The 19,129-nt window shown below is 58.4% G+C and overlaps 1 protein-coding gene across 7 annotated transcripts; it reads left to right on the top strand.

Moving 5' to 3' along the window:
• The first annotated feature begins 3 nt into the window (after positions 1-3).
• ATP13A2 (ATPase cation transporting 13A2) lies at positions 4-18,842 on the top strand. 7 transcript variants are annotated; one of them, XM_056331143.1, is made up of 30 exons: positions 3,059-3,108; positions 5,653-6,689; positions 8,330-8,403; positions 8,660-8,827; positions 9,165-9,223; positions 9,335-9,446; positions 9,573-9,652; positions 10,149-10,226; positions 10,491-10,560; positions 11,006-11,140; positions 11,390-11,456; positions 11,539-11,685; positions 11,835-12,002; positions 12,092-12,202; positions 12,315-12,361; positions 12,482-12,670; positions 12,750-12,956; positions 13,119-13,232; positions 13,382-13,538; positions 13,839-13,959; positions 14,195-14,319; positions 14,926-15,083; positions 15,535-15,639; positions 16,420-16,499; positions 16,716-16,868; positions 16,998-17,094; positions 17,227-17,450; positions 17,684-17,835; positions 17,919-18,091; positions 18,267-18,842. In XM_056331143.1, the coding sequence occupies exons 2-30, from the start codon at positions 6,587-6,589 to the stop codon at positions 18,435-18,437; spliced, it is 3,645 nt and encodes a 1,214-aa protein (XP_056187118.1). In that variant the 5' UTR covers positions 3,059-3,108; positions 5,653-6,586; the 3' UTR covers positions 18,438-18,842. The 7 variants fall into 7 exon arrangements, with proteins under 7 accessions (XP_056187120.1, XP_056187121.1, XP_056187118.1 ...); XM_056331142.1 differs by having other exon boundaries at positions 3,065-3,108; positions 5,298-6,689; XM_056331145.1 differs by lacking the exons at positions 3,059-3,108; positions 5,653-6,689 and adding an exon at positions 4-803.
• Positions 18,843-19,129: the final 287 nt, after the last annotated feature.

Raw genomic sequence — 19,129 nt, 5'->3', positions numbered from 1 at the left:
TGAGGATTTGAAAGTGGTCCCACAAGCAGAGACAAACGGTGATGGAATTTCTGTAGTGACCTTAATCCCGTGTCTTGAAAGCAAATGCATGTGTGGGAAGAGACCTGCAAGTAATAAGCCCTTTGGCAATGAGCAAGAAAAGAATGGAAGCAGCTGGGAAAGGGGAATATTATAAGGATCTCACCGTGTCGTGAAATCCCGTGAAGACCTGGAGCTTGCAGGGTGCAGGCATGTGGGAAAATACCAGTGGCGATGCCGCTAGGGAAGTGGGTCTTGCCACCACCCTGCTGGGGTGCTTATTTTTGTTCCCAGTCCTGTAGTAGATGAGATCCTATTTGCTCAAGGTTGAATCTTTCTCTTTGCTCTGGTACAGGTGGGTTTTAGCTCCACATTCTCAAACTTGTGATGTTTGTAGTAGGCTGTGGTAGGTTGTTGCTGGAAGCAACTGTTCGCACACTTTGGGAGCTGGAGGAAAAAGGAAGAGCTTTCTCTTTTGCTGTTTAATAGGGAGGTTTTGTCTAGCTGTAGTAAAAAATTTTAGAAATGTCATGATGCCACTTCTGAGACACAGTGTGGTAAACCAGGATGCTGCCAGCGGGTGGGAAATGAAGATTGAGGTGGCATAAATCTGGAAAGGCTTACCCCAAAACTGACCCTGGTTTTTCCATACATTTCTCTCTCCTGCAGCAAGGGAACCTTGTGGCTGTGTCAAGAAGCCAAGCTGATGTCGGTGTTTACATGCTGCTTTTTTTTGGAGCTCATGTCTTCGTTACTGCGAGCTGATGCAAGACAGACTTCCGTAGGTCAGAGACTTCACACTTAAAATCCACGTGGCTGCTCTTCCATGTCACTGGATTGCCCCTATTTTCTGTGTCTCGAGTGAGCTGTGGTTAAGGATGGGTGTGTGCCGGTCCTGTGATAGAGGAGACCCCTCTGTTGATGTTAGACAGCAGGGCTGTGTTGTCAGTCCCGTTGCACTGGTATTTCGGGATCTGTTGCATCTCTGCACTTGGTCATCTCATCTCCCTGCTTAAATCCAAGGAGTTCCCATCAACAGCTCAAAAAGAGCTTTGTGAGCCCCCTGCTCCCCTCCCGCTATGCTTATTTTGGTTAATGTTGGGTTTTTTGGACAAGTGGAACTGGTGGTTGCCTTTTTTATTCAAAAGCTAGGCGTTCTTGCTGGGAATAGGGTCAGCTGGAAATGCGGAGGGAGTAAAGGCAGCCCCTTGCTGCTTCAACTCGCTGCAGCGGCTGAGGTTTTTCTCTTCTAATTAGCAAAATCTCCTTCACCTTTGCTGTCAGGAGGTAGCACAGGCTGTACCCGAGTCACATCCAAAGAAAACACTGGCGTTATCTCCTTTCCTGCAAAGGAAACTGAAACTCCCATATGCCAGGGTGGGTACAGGGGGGAGAGCAGGTGCTTTTTGGCCACTGCAGCGGAGCGTGGTGGGCAGGAGCAGCCCTTCTCGCCGGCCTTGGCTGTTTCGGGCAGTGGGTTTGCAGCACTCGGAGCCATGAAAAGCCAGGTTTTGGCCCGAGGGGTTTGCACGAGGGGTGTTAGGGGGGTCTGCACCTGGCTGTTGGCTTCAAAATCCCCTCGCAGCAGCTTTCCGGGAGGGAGCCCTGCTGCAGTGGGAGCTGTGCAAGCTCCCTGGCCTTCTGCGTGTGGAGTGGTGGGCATCCAAGGGGGGAGAAAGGAGGGCTGCAGAGCCCTTTTGTGGGCAGAGCCCAGTGCATTTCCTTGCAAAATGGGGGGGTGCAAAGCCTTTTTTGAAGGCAGAGCCCCATCTCTTTTTTGGAAGCTGTGGGGGTGGAAAGCCTGGTGCATTTTCTTGCAAAATGTGGGGGTGCAAAGCCCTTTTGGGGGCAGAGCTTTGTGCGTTTCCTTGCAAAATGTGAGGGTAAAAAGCCCTTTTGGGGGCAGAGCCCTGTGCTTTTTCTTGCAAAAACGTGGGGGTGCAAAGCCCTTTTTGGGGGCAGAGCCCCATCTCTTTTTTGGAAGCTATGGGGGTGGAAAGCCTGGTGCGTTTTCTTGCAAAATGTGGGGGTGCAAAGCCCTTTTGGGGGCGGAGCCCTGTGCATTTCCTGCAAAATATGGGGGTGCAGATACCTTTCTGGGGGTGGAGCCTAGTGTGTTTCCTTGCAAAATGTAAGGGTGCAAAGCCCTTTTCGGGGGCAGAGCCTGGTGCATTTCCTTGCAAAATTTGGGGGGGCTTTTCTTGCAAGATGTGGGGGTGCAAAGCCCTTTTTGGGGGCAGAGCCTGGAGCATTTCCTTGCAAAAATGTGGGGGTGCAAAGCCCTTTTTGGGGGCAGAGCCCCATCTGTTTTTTTGGAAGCTGTGGGGATGCAAAGCCTGGTGCATTTCCCTGTAAGATGTGGGGGTACAAAGCCCTTTTGGGGGCAGAGCCCTGTGCATTTCCTTGCAAGATGTGGGGGTGCAACGCCCTTTTGGGGGACAGAACCCAGGCATTTTTTGAATGATATGGGGGTGCAAAGCCTGGTGCATTTCCTTGTAAGATGTGGGGGTGCAAAACCCTTTCTGGGGGCAGAGCCTGGTGTGTTTCCTTGCAAAACGCGGGGATGCAAGGCCCTTTTGGGGGCAGAGCCTGGTGCATTTCCTTGTAAAATTTAGGGGTGCAAAGGCCTTTTCCGGGGACAGAGCCCCGTCTGGTTTTTTTGGAAGCTGTGAGGGGTGCAAAGCCTGGTGCATCCCCTTGCAGGATGTGGGGGTGCAAAGCCCTTTCGGGGCGGAACCCAAGTGTTGTTTTGTTGGGTTTTTTTGGTTTGTTTTTTTTTTGGGGGGGGGGGGGAGGGGGGTGGGGAGTGCAGACCCCCTCGTGGGGCAGCCCCCGGTGCAGTGCCCTGCCACGGGGGGGCTGCCGGGCCGGGAGGTGGGTGGAGTGGGTGGGCAGCACCCGGGGTGTTTCCTTGCTTTTTTTGCTTTTTTGCCTTTTTTTTTTTTTTTTTTTTTGGGGGGGGGGGGGGGGGGGGGGGGGGGGAGAAGGACTACAAGTCCCAGCAGGCGCCACGCGCCGCCCTTCCGCCGCGCGCCGCGGAGCTGGGTGCGCGCGGGGCTGCGGCCCCCGGGCCGCCCGCCATGAGCTCAGGTCAGGGGGCCCGCGCGTGCCGGGGGGGGGGCTGGGGGGGGAGGGGGTGTCTGGTGTGCGCGCCCCCCCGCCCCGCCCCGAGCGACCCCCGCCCTTCGCGCTGGGCCCCGCCGCCGCCTTTGCCTGGCCCCGGGGGCTGCATTGCGGGGGGCGCGCGGCTGCCTGCGGCGTGGCCCCGGGGGGCTGCAGACGCCCCCCCCCAGCCGGCCCTGTGCCCCGGGCTGTGCAGGAAGGGGGGCTTGCATGTGGGGGGGGCGCAGCTTCGCTTCTTTCTCTCTCTCTCTTTTTTTTTTTTTTTTGCTTTGCTTTATGGTTTTTTTTGCTTTGCTTTAGGTTTTTTTTTTGCTTTGCTTTAGGTTTTTTTTTTGCTTTGCTTTAGGTTTTTTTTTGCTTTGTTTTAGTGTTTTTTTTTTTGCTTTGCTTTATTTTGCTTTCCCCTCCAGCAGGGTTTCCACAAGGAGCAGCTGGGCACAGCGCAAAGCAGGGCGCTGCCCCCTCCCTGCCATGACAGCTTGAGGGGGTGACAGAGCAGAGGGGGGAGCACAGTGCTGTCCCATGGGAGCCCCTGCCCACCTTGGGGTCTGGAAAATGCTCTGCAAGGCCGTGGCTGACAGGGTCGGTGGTTTTGCCAGTGTGGGATGGTGCAGCCTTCGGTGGGTGCTGAGCCCTCGTGCTGTGCACCCCCGAGCTCTCAGCCCTGCCGCCGCCTGGGACCCTGCGCTAAGGCGTGCGCTGATTAATCTCTGCAAAACTTGGGGAAACGAAACCCAGGCGTCTCTTTCGGATGCTCCGAGACTTGTCAGACCCTGCGGCTGAATCCCTGCAGCCCACTGGGGGCTGCTTCCCCGCCGGCCAGTTGCTCTGACCTGGCGTTCAGGGGGGCTCCAAGCCCCTCGGGGTCCACAGCTGGAGCAGAGCATCCCTTGGCGGCACCTTCAGTCAATGCTGCAGAGCCGGGGCTGGATTTTAAGGTTGTGAAGGACCATGCTGCCCTTCTGACCCCATGAGTGGAGCAATCCCGGGGTTTTCTAGGATCGATAAAGGATGTTACGCAATGTCAGGTGAACGGGCACTGAACTGCCATCACTGCTGACCACGGGTTGGCCTTGCAGCTGGAAGACCCTTTGCAAGGTTGAGGCTGGTGGAGGGAAAAAGGCATCCAGGGATTCAGAAGAGGCTGAGAAATTTGCTATGGTGCTGCAGAAAGCATCCGAGCTCCTTGTCGGCCCCGTTTCCCCTTCCAGGGCACGCGGGAGCAGCGCAGCGCCTGCGTACTTTGCCCGTTGCCTTTCAGGTTTTCCCCCGGCCGGCACGGAGGAGTTTGTTGAAGGTGGCACCGGGTGCAAGAGGAAGCGCTTTACGGGAGGAAAGGGAGGTGTGTGCCCCCGCCGTGGCCAGCCCGGCTCAGGGGGCTCTTGGGGTGGCCAGGCTTGGCTCCGTGGGACTTGCCATGCTATGCCATGGCCGTGGTCCCTGCCGCTCTGCCCGTCTTTTGCAGCACAGCAGCGCTCGGGGTTAAACCTCACCCCTTTTTTTCCCTGCCCTGCTTGATTTAAGGGTGCTCAGGTTCAACGCTGCAGGTTGTCTGTCCCTGCCCCCTCCCCCTGCGAGGTGGGAGATGCTCTAATCCTGCCTTATTGCACCAAAACAGATGATGGGCTGCGAGGAGCACAGCCCCTCTCTCCCTAAGGGGGGTAGGAACCCTTTATTTAACCAAGATTTGGGGAAATTATGGGGTTTTGATATAAACAACCTTCTTTTTCCCCCCTCACCGGTGCTTGCCCTGGCGAGGATGCTCCCTGAAGCCGCCGGGCGCTTACCTCTAGCTTGGCAGGTGGTTTTGGCGTACGCTGAGGTCTTGCAGAACAGGGTGCAGGAGAGGTCAGGGCGATGCCTGCCCGGGGTGGGGGAGAGAAGGGTTTGTCGGCCATTGCCTCAGCCGGTGTCGTCAGCACGTGGCAAAGCAAGTGCTGGCAGTGCTGCCGGCTTCCTCGTGGGCAGCCTTTCCCTAAAATCCAACCCAAAACCAGCTGGAGATGGACAGGGCTGCTGGGAAGGCACCTCGCCTGCAAGGACTTCGTTTTCTCACCCGTTGCAAGGGTTTGATGCATGAGGGTGATTCCCCCTGAATCCCCGTCCCCCACGTTCCCATTTTTATCGAGCCCGTCTCATCCTTTTGTTTCTTCCAGCCTTGGGGCGTTTTTCCGGCTGCGCTGGGCTGGTGGATGCGGCCGTGTCTGGTAAAACACGTTTGTTTGCTCCAGCTGCGTGGTGGCAGGGCGGCGGGTTCCTCTCCGGCTGGATCGCGCCGATGAGTTTATGTTGGCTTGGTGGAAAGGGCTGGAGAACCAACGTCATCTCATCCCAATCCCTCACTGTGTCTGGGCTTGCAACTGGCTGTGACATCTCCCATCCCAAACCAGAGCCTGAAAGCTCCTCATGAGTTTAATTCTTGCCCTACGTGACCCAAACACCATTTTCCTTTCGTCATCCTTCCTTCCTTCCTTCTGCCTCATCCTGATTTTCCACGTTTCCATCTCCAAGGGCCCAGACTGACCTTGCCTACCCCATCCCACCGGCCAGACAACACTAGACCTTGCTGGCTGGAGCAGTGACCTCCCTGGGTGGACGTTCTGGTGTGCAACCTCTAGCCCATACACGTGGGGGGGTGGATGGATCAATGGATCGCTGGATGAGGGATGGATGGATGCTGCTTGGGAAGCCCTGAGCATCCACTGGGGACCATGAGAGTGGAGAGAGGTCTAAAAGTCCTCTTGGGGTTTGTTTTTGTCAAGAAGGTTGCTTATAAAAGGGCTGTGGTTGCAAAGGGAGCTTGTGGAGAAGGTCTCTGGCACCAGCACGCACCCGCTGTCATCTCAGGCTGTGTCTGGGGGTGGGCAAGGACCGGTACTGGCATTCCCAGTCCCCAGGCAGGGCAGGGGCTGTGCTCAGGGATGCTCAGTGCTGTGAGGTGTGTGGGCTCAAGGTTTCCAGCCCCACTTTCTGGTGTCAGCGTACCACGCTTCCCGGCTAGGACACGTGCTAGCTGTCAGGGCATCCTGAACACCTTTCTCCCCGCTTTTTCCCCAAACCTTGGCATCAGGGACACGTGCTGGTTCACTGAAAGGTGCAAGACGGAGCACGAGCTGGTCTGGGAGCCAGGCAGCTGCCGGGACTCCAAGCAACCTGGGTGTCAGTGGTGAATTGCGGCTCCCCTTTTCCCTATGGAAGCTTGGCTGGTGCATCGCTGACCCCTCCCCGAGTCCGCAGCCGCTCCTGGCTGGTTTCCCCCCGCAGCAGCCGCAGAGGGAGAAGCAAATCTCTCCCCAGGGCTTTTGAGCTCTTGGGGTAAAGCCCCCCTACTCCAGGGGCCAGAGGAGGGACGGCCGGTGTTTGCCCACGAGGTGCGGCCGCTGCGCCACGATTCAAACTGGTCGTGCAGCTTCGCGGTGCTGTGCCCTCCCCTCCGCGGTGCTGGATGCTTTCCGGACACGTCCACCGGCAGGCAGGTGATGACGGCTGGACCGATCCTGTCCCGACCGGGGATGGCTCTGCTTGCACAACCGGTGGGGTAAGGCGCGGTGAGTCAAGGCGAGAGCCTCTTCTCGCTCGCCGTGTTTTGGGGAGCAGCCGGGAGGGTGAGAAAACCTGCAGGGACAGGGATGGGCTTGGGCAAGAGCCGCAGCTCTGCAGGACAGAGCCGGTGGCGGCCGTGCTCGTGCGCTCCTCTGAAAGATTTGCTGCTTGGAGAAGCGAGAAAGTCGCACGGGTTTTGTTGTTGCCGAGAGCAGAGTTCAGGCGGGGAGGTGGGCTGTGCTTCTGGCGACCCCAGCCTGGTTCGGGGAGGTGCAGGAAGCAAACTGCCTTGGTTTTGGGTTGTTTCCCCATTTTTCCCCCTCCCGCAAACCCTGCGGACGGCGCTGGGGAAAAGCTTTTGTGCGAGGCACCCCCTGGCCCTCTCCTTTGTTCTGCCCTTGTGAAGGGCGGCACACGCTGCTCCTCGCCCTCCTGCTCCCGGCTTCGGTTAACTGGGAATCGACGCTTTTCGCAGGGTTTGACGCCAGCAGTGGGGCGATCTGACGTCTCCCTCCCTCGCAGGCCCTTGGCAAGCTTTTTTCATTTTGCTTCCTGGTATAAACCGTCCCCTGGGCTTGTTCCCTCCCCCCCTCCTCAACCCAAAACTTATCACTTGGAGCGGCACCGGTTGCGTTTGGGGAGCTGGCTACTCCCTGGGTCACTTGGCGAGGTGGAGACCACAGCCCTGGTTGTCATCAAAACCAGGGGATGGTTTTAATTAATTGCTTTTGTCACCTGCAGATGAGCTTTGGGGTCGGACTGGGGAGCGGCAGGAATCCAGCTGGGGTGGCTTTTCCAGCAGGGGATGGCTGCGCGGGCTCCCACCCGGCGTGGAAATCGTTAAGCCGGTCTGGGTGCTCTCCTGGAAACCTGCGCCCAGCCCAGCCAGGAAATTATTTACCGGCTCCAGGGTGGGAACTGGCTCCTGGGTTGGTGTTTGTGCCACGTGTTGTCTCCCCCGCCGCTGCTTTAAAATCCCAGAGTTGGGACACCGCAGTTTATAATCCGTCGTGAATTTAGGGGATAAGCGGGTTCAACTTCATGGCACGGAGGGGGGCAATTAAAATCGCACCTGGGACGATTACGGCGATGCTTTCGGCAATCCCCAGCGTCTCCCAGGCTGGGTGTCGGGGTGCAGTGGAGACCGGCAGGAACTGGAGGTGCTGGGACATGGTTAAAACTGGCAAATGCAAATTTTGTGGCCCCGTCCTCGGTGCAGGGGGAGACACAAGGAGCAAACAAGCATGAAAAGTGGCTGGGAGAGCTCTCCCTGCGTTTGACCTGGCTCTGCACCAGCCCTGCTCCCTTCCCCCGACTGCTAAGCCGCTGTGCTTTTCTGCCAGCTTTTCTGCCCGGGTTCCTTTGCCATGGTTCGCGTGACCGTCACGTGCCGCGGGAGGGTGACGGGGCAGTGCCGGGGTGCCCCGTGCCCGCAGCATCCCCCTGCGTGGCCGAGGTGGCCCCGAGCCGCATTGCTGGGAGCCAGGGTGGATGGCAGGGGGGGGACACTGAGCCTGGCCACCTCCTGGGACTTATCCAGGGATATCATCGCTGCAGCTGGGAGCCTGTCACTGTGGCATCTCCTGAATAACCCCTCGGATCAGCTCCCCTTTTATTTTTTTTCTCCTGTTTTTTCCCTTTGCAGACAGCAGCAGGCTGCTGGGGAGCCAGCGGCCGGGCTACGGGACGCTGCAGCGAGACGTCGATAAGTCCCGCATGGTAGGTCTGAGGGCTTCGCCGCGGGGAGGAGGGCATGCCGCCACTGGCTTGGCACGAAACCCATCTATTGTCCGTGCCACCGGCACGAGGTGGTGGTTTTCCAACCCCAGATCTACTTGCTTGTCACCTGCCTGGTGTTAAATCAGGCCGGGAGGCTGAGAGCTTTCATCAGTTCAGGATGTCGATGCTTGCTGATCTTAATTTCAGTTTGGTTTATGAGTAAGCATTTCCATAAAGGTGATCTCCTTTCTTCCAGGAGGTCACAGGCTACCAGACCAAGACATGGCGGGTGGCCCTGTGCCACGCTTGCTCCGTGCTGACGGCCGGGCTGCTCCTGCTCCTCTTCCACTGGAAGCCGAGCCTGGAGGTGCAGGCGAAGTGCAAGCCCTGCGCCCTCGGCCAGGCTGACTGGGTCATCATCAGGGTAAGGCCGTGGAGACATCCAAGGGTCTGGGCTTGGGCTCTGCCACCAGCTTCCTGGGAGGGCCCTGGGCACATTCTTTGCTGCTTGTCCCCCTCGCTGTGTCTGATACCTCCTTTCATCCAGTAATGAGCTACCCCAGAGCCAAGTTACTGCAGGGATAGTTATTATTCCCACAATAATTTCGCACTTTCCCCTTCCCTAGCAGCCAGCCCAGCTTCCGTGTCACTTTATTGTGGGGATGGGTGGCTGGGGGACTCCCTGCCTGCCTGCGGAGCTGGGGGCGGGCACGAGGGGAGCTCCCCGTTCCCCGCTGCTCAGACCCGTGCCTGTGTCGCAGGACCGATTCGGACAGTGCTTCACCACCCGCGTGCGCACGGAGGCTCTGGGCGAGGGCAGGTGAGCCGGGCTCACGGCCCCGCGGCGATGCCGGCATCACATCTGCGTGTGGCTGCCAGGGAGGGGGTGGATGGGCAAGGGACAGAGCCTCGGGTTTTCCACCCCGAGCAGCCTGGAGCATCACCCTGGGGCCAGGCTGGAGGACCGGAGGAGCAGCATCGCCATCGGCGTGTCGGATGAGGAGGAGAGCCGGGACACCATCCGGCTCCATGAGAAGGAAGAGGTAACGCTCGTGACCCTTCCCACCTCCCACCACCCTTCCCACCTCCGCCCCCTCAATCTTCTCCCTTGGCGTGGGCTGCCCTCGTGTCCCGCTCACACCTGGGTTTTTCCTTCCTGCTCCACTCAGAACAACCACCTGCGGTACTATCTCTTCGAGGGCATGCGCTACATCTGGATCGAACGGCGGCAGGCATTCTGCAAAGTCAGGTATTCCTCTGCCCCCCCCCTGCCCCAGCCGACGTCTGGGCATCTCTCTGCTGCTCTCCTTGGCCCCTGCACCCCCTCGAAATCATCCTGACCTGGCTGGAAGTCACATAACCACACTGGAGCTCCTCTCTGCTCTCCCTTGGAGCCCATCCCTGGGGTGTTGGGCTGGGGATGCTGTGCTGCCTTTCCCCCGCCCCCCAGTTGTCGATGTTGCCCGTCTTTGTAGGCAGAGGAAACTGGGCAAAGTGGTTTGGCAGCTGTCCCGTGCTGGATGGTCCTCAGCATGCTGTGCCGCTTGCAGCTCTCCGAACTGTGCCCCTTTTGTTCCCGCTCCTTGGCACCTGCAAGCTGCAGCAGAGGCTGAGGAACAAGATACTCTCCCAAAGTGGTGGTTTTTTGTCTCCAAGGACTTGGACATGGTGTTTGTTCCTCTGGGCCAGGCTCCTGCTGATGTTGACTCTGTTCCTCTGTCTTTCTTTCCCCTTGTGCTTGACAGCCTCTTGGATGAAGGTTGGACCTGCGCAGATCTCCACCTCTCCCAAGCTGGGCTCGACCAGCAAGACCACAACACCAGGTAGGGATCTACCAGCGTTGTGGGACACCTGGGGAACACAGACGAGGCTTTTCTAGGGGCCAGAAAATCCCGACGCCTGGTTTTTTCTTGCACTCAGACCTCTAAATAGAGGACAGCTAGGTGGGCTGGGTTGTCCTGGCTTGGCTTCTCCACATAACGGGGCTCCCGAGGGGGTCTGGGCAGCGTGGGGGTTCCTCGAGCTGGAAACGCAGCTTTTCCCTAGCGTGCCTTTGCTCCTCCTTTGCTTTTCTCTCCCCTTTGCAGAAGGAAGATCTATGGACCAAACCTCATCGAGGTGCCGGTCAAGTCCTACGCGAGGCTGTTGGTGGAGGAGGTGTGTATCCACGGGGCCGTGCGTCAAAAGGGCGAGTTGTCCCAGGGCAGATCCTTCCCCTGCTCCGTGTCCCTCACTGCACATGCTTTGTGGGCCCTTTGCAGTGGGGAGGAGAGGGCTTCAGGAGAGGCAGCTTGGGCAGCGACCAGAGAAGGCAGAGCTGGTACAGCTGTGGAAGGGACCCATCCCACCTCTTGGCTCAGGCAGGAGCATGCCCAGGTAGTTGCAGAGGTGGCTGAGCATCCTCAGGAGTACTGACCGCAAGCAAAGCCGGGGAGCATGGGGGGATTTGTAAGAAGTCAGTTGGCTGATTCCCACCCCCCAGGGAAGGAACAGCTTCTCCTCTGCATAAGCAGTTGTTCCTCAAAGAGCCTGGAGGTCTCGTGATGGGCTGGACAAAGCTCTCCCTGCCCCAGACCTACTCACGCTCCTTGTTCCCTTCCAGGTGCTCAATCCCTTCTACATCTTCCAAGTGTTCAGCATCGTGCTGTGGGTCTGCGACGCCTATTACTACTATGCCGCCTGCATCTTCCTCATCTCCACCATCTCCTTAGGGCTGTCCCTCTACGAGACGAGGAAGGTGAGTGGTGGGCTTACCTGGGACAAGGAGCTCTAATGAAATAGCTCGTTTCCTGATGCTGTTTGACCTCTGTGCTGATGTTGAACTCGCTCTGAGCCCAGCTGGGTGAGGACATCCCGTACTCCCAGCAGTGGGGCAGGTCTCCTTGTCCTTCATCTCAGTCCTGAGCCTTCGAGACCTGTTCTATGGTGCTTCGCCGTGCTTTTTGAGCTACCCTTGGGTGGCTGCTAACTGCTCCCTCCCTTGCAGCAAAGCGTCACGCTGCAAAATATGGCCAAGATGTCAGTGGGTGTCCGAGTCCGCCGTCCCAGCGGAGGTGAGTGCGATGCCCACGATGAGCCAGGGTTCCTGGTGTAAAGCTGCTCGGGATGGTGCCGGGACGATGTGTCTGAGCACAGCCGTGACTTTTCCAGAGGAGATGGTGGTGAGCTCGGCGGAGCTGGTGCCGGGTGACTGCATCAGCCTCCCCACGGACGGGATGCTGGTCCCTTGCGATGCCGCGCTGCTGACGGGCGAGTGCATGGTCAACGAGAGCATGCTGACGGGTGAGAGCCCCAGCTTCTGCTGGGGGCTTGGGGGGAGAGGACGAGCCTTGTGTCTCAGTGGCCCTACGGCAGCCCCTTCCCATCCAGGCTGGTTGGCTCCTGACCCCCTCAGGGTGATAAACCTGGCTCGGGGATGTTCCTCACCACAGGGGAGAGCGTGCCGGTGATGAAGACCCCTCTCCCAGCTGGTAGCCGGGCAGCCAGCCCTGTCTATTCCCCCGAGGAGCACCGGCGGCACACCTTGTTCTGCGGGACGCAGGTCATCCAAGCCAAGTCCTACGTGGGCAGCGAAGTGCTGGCCGTGGTGACCCGCACAGGTAATGGATGGAGGGGAAAAGCCTGGATTAAGCCGCGTCCTTTGGAGCGGCACCTTTGCGTGTGCTTACTTTCTGTTCCTCTCCCTCAGGGTTTTGCACGGCCAAAGGGGATCTCATTAGCTCCATCCTCTACCCCAAACCTGTGAGCTTCAAGTTCTACAAGGATGCTGTGAAGTTCGTCCTGTTCCTCTCCATCCTGGGTATGTCTGAGCATGGAGGCACGGCCGGGGGCTGCCCAACTCCTTTTAAACGGTTGAGCCCACCCTGCAGCTGCTTTGCTTTGTAACCCAGCCCCTTCTCCCTCCCGCACAGCTTTTATCGGCACACTGTACAGCATCCTCATCTTGGTTAAAAACCAGGTAGGGTTGTTGGAGCTGGTGAATCCTTGAGCGCAGGCTGACGCTGGGACCGTCAGCCGATGCGGGTGGGGATGAGTGGGGGCTGTCAGGATGCTCACCCTCTTCCTCCTCGCCTGCCAGGTCCCCGTGGGGCAAATCATTATCCGTGCTCTTGACCTCATCACCGTCATCGTGCCCCCGGCTCTCCCGGCTGCGATGACGGTGGGCACCATCTATGCCCAGAACAGGCTGAAGAAGCAGGGCATCTTCTGCATCAGCCCTCCCCGTATCAACCTCTGCGGGAAGATCCGCCTGGTCTGCTTCGACAAGGTGAGTCTCGGGCAGCGCCGTGGGACCACGGTGTCCAGCTCAGGGGGGCTGGCTGGGACCCACCGTGCTCTCCCCGCAGACAGGAACTCTGACCGAGGAAGGCCTGGATGTCTGGGGGGTGGTCCCGCTGGAGAGCAACCACTTCATGCCCATCGTCCACGAGCCCCGCTGCCTGCCCTCCGGCCCCTTGCTCTACTCCCTGGCCACCTGCCACACAGTCTCGCTGCTGCGGGCGCAGCCCATTGGGGACCCTGTGGACCTCAAGATGGTGGAGTCCACCGGCTGGGTAAGACAAGCGGTGGGCAAAGTTGCTTATCTGTAAAAAGGGAGGTGGGACACACCTTGTTCTGGCAGGAGAGGGGGTGTTTGAAACCACCCGGGGGGGGGGGATGGGGCTTGGGGGCTTGCGTGGCAGGGCTTTGCCATCTCGACGTCTCCTTGGTTCCAGCGCCTGGAGATGATGGAGGAGGGGGAAGGTGAGCTGCCTGCCTTCCAGCAGTTTGGGATGAAGGTCTTGGCTGTGATGAAGCCTCCGCCCGAGGAAGAACAGCCACGAGACACGGTAGGTCCTGCAGAGCAGAGTGGCTCAAGTTGCCCAGGTCGCTGGGTCTGCACCCCCAAAGCGCTGCTGTGCTTCACAGCCCCTGCAGAGGTTGCACCTCCCAGGAAGGCTCCTGCCTGGCCCCGACACCCGCTCCCTCTCCTCCACAGAAGCACCAGTCACCCGTGGGGATCCTCCGGCGTTTCCCCTTCTCCTCTTCCCTGCAGAGGATGAGCGTCCTGGTGAAGCTGCCCGGCGAAGCCTCAGCCCACCTCTACACCAAGGGGGCACCGGAGATGGTGGCCAGCCTCTGCAGGAAGGAAACTGGTATGCACTGGGGGAAGTGCTGGGGGACAGTGGTTTGCTGGGAAGCAGCTGGTCCGGCTGCTCCATCATCCGTCTGCATCCCTGCGGCTCACCCCACGGGGAATTGTCCTCGGTGATGCTGCTGGGCAATTCCCAGAGGCACAGGGCTTTGGATCAGCTCCAGCCGCCTGTGGGGAGGAAAATCGAAGGCGGGGAAGGGGGTTGGAACCTGGGTGAGAATCCAAAGCCCTTGGGGATCTTGAGCATCCAAGGTTCGTTCAGGAATTATTTTGACCTCGCTTTTCCCCTGGCGGCTGGCAGTACCCGTGGATTTCTCCCAGATGCTGCGGCACTACACCACGGATGGTTTCCGGGTCTTGGGTCTGGCTTGCAAAACCCTGAGCGCGGTGACCACCTTTGAGGAGGCCCTGCAGCTCCCCAGGTTGGTGCCAACAACTTCTTTTCTCCGTTGAGACCTTGCTTGTTCCAAGGGTTTCATGGGATGTTTTGCTGCCCTGCAGCCTTGCCCCATCCTAGCAGCCTGCGAGGGATTAAACCCTCACCCCCACTAAAGCAATTCCTGGCTACCCCCTGATGGATCTGTAGCCGTTTACACCAATTGTTTCTCTCTGCCTTGCGTTGAAGATGGTGTTGACCGGCTCGTTGTATCCCACCAGGGACTCGGTGGAGAGCAGCCTGACCTTCCTGGGGTTCCTCGTCATGAAAAACGTCCTCAAGCCGGAGTCTGCGCCTGTGATTCACCTCCTGAGGAATGCCAGCGTCCGCCCTGTCATGGTGACAGGTGACCCTGCGGAGGGGAACAGGGATGCTGAGCTTGGGGAAGGGATGGGACACGGACAACCCTTGACGTTCTGCAAGGGGTGAAGGGTTTCTCCGCCAGAAATCGGTGGCCTGAAGCAGCCGGGAGGCACGGCAAGGACTCCTGGAGCCTGGATGTGTGCATCCCTGCTCCTTGTTTGCATTGCCCTGCCAGCAGGCTCACGGCAGGCGGGGTGTGCAAGGGTGCAGGCTGCTTTTTCATGGATGCAGCGTGAACCCACAGACCCGAGGTGGGCAACTTAAACAGCAAAACCGCTCATGGTTTCACCGCTGCTGATAGAAATGTCAAACCTTGTGAGCACCCTGAGCTGCCCAGCTAACGGGGGGGACGTAGGAGCCACCTTCGGGTGTTCTGCAGCAAGGGAAGCAGCGCTGCCGGGGTTTGAAGCTGCTGCCTTTCTTTGGAGGAGGGAAGAAATGAGATTTTGGAGCTGTCCCCCAAAACACAGGGAAGGAAACAGACCCCCAATGTGGCTGTGGTGGCTGGGAGGGGGGGGATGCAGCAGGTTTGAGCTGCTCTTGGCTTGCAGCCGTGTGAGACCCCAGCCCCACCGCCTCTTTCTGCCAGGAGACAACATGCTGACGGCCATGAACGTGGCCAAGAGCTGCCGCATGGTGGAGCCGAAAGAGCGGGTGGTCTTTGTCAACGCCTCCCCACCCAGCCACGACAGACCCGCCGCGCTCAAGTTCATCCTCGCCGAGCACTCCCAGGGCGAGGAGCAGCCAGTGAGTCCCAGGGCAGCGTTTCTGGGGGGATTGTAGAGCCCCAAGCTGCCGGTCACCTTGCAGGACTCTCTATTTTTCCCGGCATCGTTGCCCTTGGAGGCAGCTATGGGTGTGATTCTGCCCCTTATTAACTGCCTGCTGTAGGGAAAGATCACTTGCTCCTCTTCCTCCCCGGGAGCACATCAGGCTGGAGCTGATGCTCCAAACACCCTCGTTGGATGCAGCCCAGCACCGTGTTGCTCAAGTTCTGCTCCAGGTTTGGCACGAAGGGCTTGGCCACACAAGCCTTTTATCCCAAACACCATCATTTATATGCTTGAAACTGAGGTTGAAGGGCCAGCGCTTCACCTCCTGCCCCGCCTGGGTTGAGGACGCCGGTCCAGGGACTGAGCAGGGACCTGAGCGTGAGCCAAAGCCCCGCTGCAGGAAACACCGGCGTTTTCCTTGGCAGGGTCCGCAGCAGCAGGACGGCTGCTCCCCCCAGCCCTGCCACTTCGCCCTGAACGGCAAATCCTTCGCCGTGCTTTGCGAGCACTTCACCGACCTGCTGCCGAAGGTGAGTGGCGGCAGGGAAGCCTCTGGCAGGGTTGACCTCACCAGGGTTTCATCTTGCAGCCTCGGAGCTCCAAAATAAAATGCCCTGAGAGGGGTTTTTTGTTGGTGCAAGGTGCCCTCTGCCCTGCTGAGCTGGCAAAGCTTAAAATAACCCAGCTCCTCCTGGGTGCACGGAGATGCGGGGTGCTGCCGTGCTTAATTACCTAATGTACTTCTGCATCTTTGTATTAAAAGGGGTTTAGTGATGAAGTTGGATTCGGATATAGACTAAAAAGCAGCTAGTCAGTTATAAGTTTTGAGAGATTGATGTTTGAGTTACATTTCAGTAAATGATGGCTAAAGACATCGTACTAGGAACATCCGCAATGTTTGTATTACGTAGTTCTACAGAAAGTTACAGAATTGTTTGGGTTCTTTGTAATCTACCGAACTGGTCAACCACGAGCAAAAGTTGTTAGAACACAGGTAATTTTTGTTTGATTCCAGATACGGAATGAAAATTTTGCATTTAAAATTTTGGTGAATGCTTTCAGAAATTAATAGATAACAGTACTAAACCGATGTCTCTGAAGTCATGTATTCATCATACTGCATAGTAGGATGCTCAGGCTTTACTACATGCTAGCCTTTTGTTGGGATTGTGTACTTGTTGTACAATACCGTGTTGTATTTTACCAACGGGTTTTAGTGATGAAGCGTACAGCTGCTCTTCGTGTAAGTGCTTGTGACTTGTAAGATGTTAACCTGACGTGGGGAATCATTAGGAGCCTTCCCTCTGCAGATCCTCATCCGAGCCACCGTGTTCGCCCGCATGTTGCCTGACCAGAAGACTCAGCTGGTGTGCAGCCTGCAGGAGCTCAAGTAAGCGACTGCAGCCCCCAGGGATGGAGGGCAGAGGGGGGCAAGAGGGGGTTCACCCTCCACCCGGAGGCTTCTCTTGTGTGCCAGAGCTGCGGGATTGCATCCTGCCCTCTCCCAGCTGCGGGGTGATCCTAAACCCGGGGGTGCGACACTGAAGACCCCGGGCTTTTTCCCCCCTCATCCCGTGGTGAAATATGGGACCCCTTCTCGCTGCAGCTACTGCGTGGGGATGTGCGGGGACGGGGCCAATGACTGCGGGGCACTGAAGGCGGCCGACGTGGGCATCTCGCTGTCGGAGGCGGAGGCGTCGGTGGCCTCGCCGTTCACCTCCCGCGTGGCAAACATCGAGTGCGTGCCCACCGTCATACGGTGAGCGCTGGGAGCCTCTTGGGGGTGGGGGGACGGACACCCCGGGGGGCTCGTCAGTGCCTCTGTCCCTTCTTTGGGACAACTGGTGGAGGGGGTGTCATGGCTGAGTGAGTCTCATGCTCTCTGCAGGGAGGGCAGGTGCTCGCTGGTCACCTCCTTCGGCGTCTTTAAGTACATGGCCCTGTACAGCCTGGTGCAGTTCGTGTCCGTCCTGCTGCTCTACACGGTGAGTCCCACCGTGTCCCAAACGCCCGGGGTGCTGAGGGAGGGATGCCTTTGGGTCCCCTTGTCGCGGCTGGATTTTAATCTGTCCCTTTCCTAGCCCCTGCACTGAGCGCTGGTGGTTTCTCCTCTGCAGATCAACACCAACCTGAGCGATTTCCAGTTCCTCTTCTTCGACCTGATCATCACCACCACCGTGGCAGTGCTGATGGGTCGCACCGGTCCTGCCCAGGAGCTGGGAGTGGAGCGTCCCCAAGGGACGTTGATCAGCGTCCTCGTGCTGGGCAGCTTGCTCCTTCAAACGGCTCTGCTCATCACCGTGCAGGTCCTCAGCTACTTCATCACTGTCTCACAGAGCTGGTGAGGAACCCGGCTTCGTGTGAGTTTAGTGAGGGGCATGGCGCGGAGGATCGCGACGGAGCCCCAGTGCTTGTCCTTGGTTTTGACCAACACCAGCTGGCATCAGGGATGCATCCAGCCACCTTGCAGCGAACGGTGCCCGTGCGCTCGTGGAGAGCAAGGGGCTGGTGTGTAGACCCTCTCCTTGCCTCTCGCTTCATCTGACCCTCTGCCTTCTCCCCTGCCTGGCTCAGGTACGTGCCGCTGAACAGCACGGTGATGGCTCCCCAGAACCTGCCCAACTACGAGAACACAGTCCTCTTCTGTGTCACGGGCTTCCAGTACCTCATCCTGGCCGTCGCCATGTCCAAGGGGTACCCGTTTCGGGAGCCGCTCTACACCAACGGTGAGGATGATGCTGGCCACGGGGATGAAGAGAGCCATCAAACTCGCATCCTCCTCCTCAACCCTCTTCCTTCTCGCCCTCAGTGCTGTTCTTGGTAGTCCTCATCCTCCTTTTTGGCCTCATGATATGGTTGACCCTCTACCCGCTGGGCTTCCCCAAAACCCTGCTGAAGCTGCAGGGCATCGATGACTTGAATTTCAAGCTGCTGCTGCTGGGGGTTGCTGCCCTCAACTTCTTCGCCGCCTTCGTGCTGGAGGTAAGGGTGGGCATGCGAGGGATGCGTGTTGTCCTTGTGGCTCTGCCCCGGCAACCCCTTTTCCAGGAGCTGTGGGCGCGGAGGGAGCAGGGCTCACCTTGGCATCACCTTTGCCTTCTCCTTGTGGTCCTCAACCTCCTCAAAACCCGTTCTCCCCTCCCTATCTTTGCTGCAGACCGCCCTGGACCACGGCTTGCTCAGCTGCCTCCGCAAACTGCGCCGAAAGAAGGTGTCCAAGAAGCTTTTCAAGAGGCTGGAGAAGGAGCTGAGCCAGCAGCAGCCATCCTGGCCACCCCTTAACGAACCCCTCTTTGCTACACCCAAGATGTCCATTGCTGTGAGATAGCACGCGTCGGGCTGTCGCCCTGCCTGCCGGCCCCTGGACGCTGTTGTTTATTTATTGCTCCTGGGAAATGGAGGGGCAGTTTCCCGCGGGGAGACCCTCAGCATCGCAGCTGTGAATCCCCACGTGCTGGTCCTGCAGCCGTGGCTGAGAGGAGGAGATGGCGGAGAAGGAAACGGGGGAGGGGGGGAGAAGGTGAAGAGGAAAAGGAGAAATGATCCAGCTCAGCTCTTCCTCCTGCTGCTGCCCTTGGACCCGTTTCCCCGTGCTGGGCACCGGTACAGTTTTGCAGGGGGGTACTGCCTCCTTTTTCTTCTCCTGGCTGGTCAGAACCCCCGAGAAGAGGGTCCCTGATCTTCTCCTGGCGAGGGCACCCGTCCCAGCCTCGCATCCCTGCTCACTGTGAAACCCCCCCCCCCACCACCTCCCCCTGTGACCACCCTAGATGTGTAGGGACTGTTTACAAACTGCCCTGTCCCTGACTTGCCAAGGATGCTGCTCAGTCCCCAGCACCTGGGGACCAGCCATGGGCACCCTCTCTGTTTGGGGTGCTCCTGCCAGAGCACTTCTGCTTTCGGACGGGAACTTGTAGCATTAAAAAAAAAAAACCAAAAAAAACAAAAAAAACAAAAAAAAAACCCACCCACAAATCTCTTTATTTTTTAACTCCGGTGCATCGAGGTGTAAGCGCAGTC

This window comes from Falco biarmicus, chromosome 3 (genome assembly GCF_023638135.1).
Source record: "Falco biarmicus isolate bFalBia1 chromosome 3, bFalBia1.pri, whole genome shotgun sequence".
In the NCBI taxonomy this organism is placed as follows: domain Eukaryota; kingdom Metazoa; phylum Chordata; class Aves; order Falconiformes; family Falconidae; genus Falco; species Falco biarmicus.
The sequence above is the reverse complement of the archived record's forward strand: the minus strand, read 5'-3'. Positions and strand labels throughout refer to the sequence as shown.